The following is a 6,000-nucleotide window of genomic DNA, read 5'->3' on the forward strand; positions in this document are numbered from 1 at the left end:
ATAAAAACATTACATTCAATTATTTGTTCAGATTTCAAGGTTTTGTACTTGATATGAAAACGTGTGTGTGTGTCAGATGTAGCCTGGAGCAGGAGCAGAGGAGGGAGAGAGAGCAGGGAGGTGGTGGCCTACACATACACCCTGGGGAGAAGAGGGCCTCAACACCCCAAGGAGACCCCAGACAGGTGGACGACATCAGGAAGGTAGACCCCGACACGTTCCTGAAAACCACCCTGAAGTCTCTGTCTATTCAAGGACTGACATGGCCATGTTGTTCTGTCATAGGAACTGGAGGCCGTCAAAAAGGAGAATGAGCATCTATGCAACATGTTGGAGGACAAGAGCAGTCTGGGTTCAAACATGTAAGCATTGGTTTAGCCCTGAAAACATGTCTCTTTGGTTTAGCCCTGAAAACATGTCTCTTTGGTTTAGCCCTGAAAACATGTCTCTTTGGTTTAGCCCTGTAAACATGTCTAGTCTCTCTGGTTTAGTCCTGAAAACATGTACAGTGTCGTCCTACTGCATCGCCTTACGAACCAATAGCTTGACATCTCTCTCTCTCTCTCTAGGTCATTGTCACAAAATCAGGATGAACAGGTAAGATTCCTGAAGAATTCTCTTCAAACTACGGTATTTCTAGATCTCTTCTTCGTAGGACCTCCCTTGTACAATTGTTTCTACCATTTTGAAGTGTTAAATACAGTTGAAGTCAGAAGTTTACATCCACTTAGGTTGGAGTCATTAAAACTCGTTTTTCAACCACTCCACAAATGTTTTGGCAAGTCGGTTAGGACATCTACTTTGTGCACGACACAAGTAATTTTTCCAACAGTTGTTTACAGACAGATTATTTCACTTATAATTCACTGTATGACAATTCCAGTGGGTCAGAAGTTTACATACACTAAGTTGACTGTGCCTTTAAACAGCTTGGAAAATTCCAGAAAATGATGTCATGGCTTTAGAAGCTTCTGATAGGCTAATTGACATCATTTGAGTCAATTGGAGGTGTACCTGTGGATGTATTTCAAGGCCTACCTTCACACTCAGTGCCTCTTTGCTTGACATCATGGGAAAATCAAAAGACCATCAGCCAAGACCTCAGAAAATAAATTGTAGACCTCCACAAGTCTGGTTCATCCTTGGGAGCAATTTCCAAATGCCTGAAGGTACCAAGTTCATCTGTACAAACAATAGTACGCAAGTATAAACACCATGGGACCACGCAGCTGTCATACCGCTCAGGAAGGAGACGCTTAGAGATGAACGTACTTTGGTAAGAAAAGTGAAAATCAATCCCAGGACAACAGCAAAGGACCTTGTGAAGATGCTGGAGGAAACGGGTACAAAAGTATCTATATCCACAGTGAAACGAGTTCTATATCGACATAACCTGAAATGCCACTCAGCAAGGAAGAAGCCACTGCTCTAAAACCGCCATAAAAAGCCAGTCTACGGTTTGCAACTGCACATGGGGACAAAGATTGTACTTTTTGGAGAAATGTCCTCTGGTCTGATTAAACAAAAATAGAACTGTTTGGCCATAACGACCATCATTTTGTTTGGAGGAAAAAAGGGGGATGCTTGCAAGCCGAAGAACACCATCCCAACCGTGAAGCACAGGGGTGGCAGCATCATGTTGTGGGGGTGCTTTGCTGCAGGAGGGACTGGTGCACTTCACAAAATAAATGGCATCATGAGGAGGAAAAGTATGTGGATATATTGAAGCAACATCTCAAGACGTCAGTCAGGAAATTAAATATTGGTCGCAAATGGGTCTTTCAAATGGACAATGACCCCAAGCATACTTCCAAAGTTGTGGCAAAATGGCTCAAGGACAACAAAGTCAAGGTATTGGAGTGGCCATCACAAAGCCCTGACCTCAATCCCATAGAAAATGTGTGGGCAGAACTGAAAAAGTGTGTGTGAGCAAGGAGGCCTACAAACCTGACTCAGTTACACCAGCTATGTCAGAAGGAATGGGCCAAAATTCACCCAACTTATTGTGGGAAGCTTGTGGAAGGCTACCCAAAATGTTTGACCCAAGTTAAACAATTTAAAGGCAATGCTACCAAATACTAATTGAGTGTATGTAAACTTCTGACCCACTGGGAATGTGATGAAAGAAATAAAAGCATAAATAAATCATTCTCTCTACTATTATTCTGACATTTCACATTCTTAAAATAAAGTGGTGATCCTAACTGACCTAAGACAGGGAATTTTTTTACCAGGATTAAATGTCAGGAATTGTGAAAAACTGAGTTTAAATGTATTTGGCTAAGGTGTATGTAAATTTCCAACTTCAACTGTATGTATAACATGTCTGTTTCTACCATTTGAAGTGTTAAATAAAAAAAAGTATTCAGACCGCTTTACTTTTTACACATTTTGTTACGTTACAGCCTTATTCTAAAATGGATTAAATCGTTTTTTTGCCACAAAATACCCCGTAATGATGAAGCAAGTTTATAAACAATAAAAACTATTACATTTCCATAAGTATTCAGACCCTTGACTAAGGACTTTGTTGAAGCACCTTTGGCAGTGATTACAGCCTTGAGTCTTCTTGGGTATGACGCCACAAGCTTAGCACAGCTGTATTTGGGGAGTTTCTCCCATTCTTCTCTGCAGATCCTCTCAAGCTCTGTCAGGTTGCTGCACGGCTATTTTCAGGTCTCTCCAGAGATGTTCGTTCGGGTTCAAGTCCGGGCTCTGGCTGGGCCCCTCCAGGATATTCAGAGACTTGTCCCGAAGCCACTCCTGCATTGTCTTGGCTTTGTGCTTAGGGTCGTTGTCCTATTGGAAGGTGAGCCGTCGCCCCAATCTGAGGTCCTGAGCGCTCTGGAGCAGGTTTTCATCAAGGATCTGTCTGTACTTTGCTCCATTCATCTTTCCCTCGATCCTGACTAGTCTCTCAGTCCCTGCTGCTGAAAAACATCCCCACAACATGATGCTGCCACCACCATGCTTCACCGTAGGGATGGTGCCAGGTTTCCTCCATATGTGACGCTTGACATTCAGGACAAAGAGTTCAATCTTGGTTTCAACAGACCAGAGAATCTGGTTTCTTATGGTCTGAGAGTCCTTTAGGTGCCTTTTGGCAAACTCCAAGCAGGCTGTCATGTGTCGTTTACTGAGGAGTGGCTTCAGTCTGGCCACTCTACCGTAAAGTCCTTATTGGTGGAGTGCTGCAGAGATGGTTGTCCTTCTGGAAGGTTCTCCCATCTCCACAGAGGAACTCTGGAGCTCTGTCAGAGAGACCATCAGGTTCTTGGTCACCTCCCTGACCAAGGCCCTTCTCCCCTGATTGCTCAGTTTGGCCAGACGGCCAGCTCTAGGAAGAGTCTTGGTGGTTCCAAACTTCTTCCATTTAAGAATGATGGAGGCCACTGTGTTCTTGGGGACCTTCAATGCTGCAGACATTTTTTTTTCTTCTTCCCCTTCTCCAGATCTGTGCCTCAACACATTCCTGTCTCGGAGCTCTACAGACAATTCCGTTGACCTCATGGCTTGGTTTTTGCTCTGACATGCACTGTCAACTGTGGGACCTTATATAGACAGGTGTGTGCCTTTCCAAATCTTGTCCAATCAAATGAATTTACCACAGGTGGACTACAATGAAGTTGTAGAAACATCTCAATGGTGATCAATGGAAACATGATGCGGCTCAATTTCGAGTCTCATAGCAAAGGGTCTGAATACTTATGTAAATCAGGTATTTCTGTTTTTTATTTTTAAATGTGCAAAAAATGCAAAAAGCCCGTTTTCTCTGTCATCATGGGGTAGTGTGTCTAGATTGTAGAGTTGTTTTTATTTTAATACATTTTAGATTAAGGCTGTAACGTAACGTGGAAAAAGGGAAGGGGTCTGAATACTTTCCGAAAGCACAATAATGTTAAATATGTACAATATACCTTAATGCAGACGTTCTCCTTTCCAGGACCAGTCTTGTATTGAGATCGGCCAGGCATCTATCTGCTCTCTATGTGAACAGGACGAGTCCATGACGAAGACCAAGGTACTCCACCTACACCTAACCACTTCTTCTTCAGACATAATGGCTTCCTCAAACTGAAGGGATACACTGACCATGTTTGTACATCCTCGTGATCCTCCACCAGGAAACGTCAATGTGGAAGTGGTGCATCTCTGCAGTTCTCTAGTCTCTGGCTCAACTGGGAACTGAACATCAAGTTCTGCATTAAATCCTCCTGTTTTTTTAAAACATGAACTGTTTCTCTTCTCTCTCTAGAGACGTTGTGCTAACTGTCGAGGGGTGTTCTGTGACCGCTGTCTGACCAATGAGCTTCCTCTTCCCTCTTCCATCAACCCTGAACACGTCTGTGACGCCTGCTACTCTCAGCTACTGCAGCAGTATGCATCCAGCCCATCCTGAGACTCACTTCCTCATCTCTCTCTGGAAATGCAGTGTCATTCACTGACAAAATATCTAAAGGGACAGACTAAACTTTCTGTCTGACAACTTAACGCTGCAATATGAAACTTTTTTTGGGGGGGGGGTTTGACCGATTTCACATAGAAATATGAGTTATAGAGCTGGCATTCTCATTGAAAATAAGTCTAAGAAGCGGTAGATGGGTTCTATGCGGACTATTTCTATGCTTCCCATTTTGTTTTTGCACCTTTCACTTTTTTTTTTTATTTTTTTTTTTACACCAGCTTGAAACAGCAATATTTTTGGTTATGGAAAAGATATTTCACTGGTTTAGATTGAACAATTTATTCTCTACACTATATATGATTTTTTTTGTTGTTGTCACAAACAGAAATTAGGCCAACTATTAGAATTTTAGCAATAAGGAAATGGAGTGATTTCTGCAGCTTTAACGTCATGGACTCCATGAAAAACTGACTTCAAGCTTCTCATCTCTACTGGTTTCAGACGTCTGATGAACTTCAATGACTCCATGAAAAGGTATATATTTTTTCATAGCCTGGTCCCAGATCTGTTTTTTCTATTCAAACCATGTTTGGCATATGGCAAGGAGGGGCTAAGAGTGGAAGGATTGCACAAAGCGTTCAGGTCCCAGGTTGTGTTTTTATGTTCTCGAGGTTTGGTGAAAAGCTGAGGTTTTTTTTGCATCATGTGTAGGTATCTGAACTGATCACAGCATTTAGTCAGTATTTGTGGCTTTTTACTCAAAACATTTATTGTGAAACATTCAAAGTAGAATTGATGGATTGATATTTTATCAGATGTGATATTTTGGTGAAACATTGAGCTGGTTTTGTTCATGGTTGATCTAAACTCGGTGCAATGCTTTGGTTTGACAAGAGCGGGACAAAATGCAACATTGTCTAACTTTTTAATTAGGAAATTAAAATTATTAAAATTACAAAAAGGGATTATATTGATTATCTGGGTGATGTTAGAGACAGAAATGAAATAATCTGATTCTCAAGTTCTGGACAAGATGAGATGTAAATGTTTCCTTACTCGACAATAAACTGAAGTTTTTCCAAGCCTGGTTTTTATTTATACTGTAATGATCTATGATATGTCCTCTCTGACACCACCATTCACTGAGATTAGGAACCGTTAGTCAATGACTGAATTACAACAGCAAGTGGCTCTGGATCAGAGAGTCTGCTAAATGACTCACTAATGTAAGTGAATCTGGATCAGAGAGTCTGCTAAATGACTCACTAATGTAAGTGAATCTGGATCAGAGAGTCTGCTAAATGACTCACTAATGTAAGTGGCTCTGGATCAGAGAGTCTGCTAAATGACTCACTACTGTAGTGACTCTGAATCAGAGAGTCTGCTAAATGACTCACTACTGTAGTGGCTCTGGATTACAGAGTCTGCTAAATGACTCCCTACTGTAGTGACTGGATCAGAGAGTCTACTAAATGACTCACTACTGTAGTCGCTCTGGATCAGAGTCTGTTAAATGTCATTATAAATGCTCTTCTATAACCTCATGCCTCATTGGCTGAGCTTCCTGTTGGACGGAAAGACAATCACTTCAGCAG

At 41.7% G+C, this 6,000-nt stretch overlaps 1 protein-coding gene across 2 annotated transcripts in view; it reads left to right on the plus strand.

The window, feature by feature from the left end:
- The window catches only part of rufy3 (RUN and FYVE domain containing 3), a 42,452-nt gene extending 36,965 nt beyond the window's left edge, over positions 1 to 5,487 (plus strand). For both annotated transcript variants that reach the window (XM_014143554.3, XM_014143555.3), the window contains exons 13-17: positions 77 to 203; positions 286 to 362; positions 570 to 597; positions 3,944 to 4,021; positions 4,256 to 5,487. In XM_014143554.3, the coding sequence (XP_013999029.3) occupies positions 77 to 203; positions 286 to 362; positions 570 to 597; positions 3,944 to 4,021; positions 4,256 to 4,399 (454 nt within the window). In that variant the 3' untranslated portion in view covers positions 4,400 to 5,487. The remainder of the gene's footprint in view (positions 1 to 76; positions 204 to 285; positions 363 to 569; positions 598 to 3,943; positions 4,022 to 4,255) is intronic.
- The last annotated feature ends 513 nt before the right edge of the window (positions 5,488 to 6,000 follow it).

Source organism: Salmo salar, chromosome 15 (assembly GCF_965601325.2).
Source record: "Salmo salar chromosome 15, fSalSal1, whole genome shotgun sequence".
Lineage (NCBI taxonomy): Eukaryota > Metazoa > Chordata > Actinopteri > Salmoniformes > Salmonidae > Salmo > Salmo salar.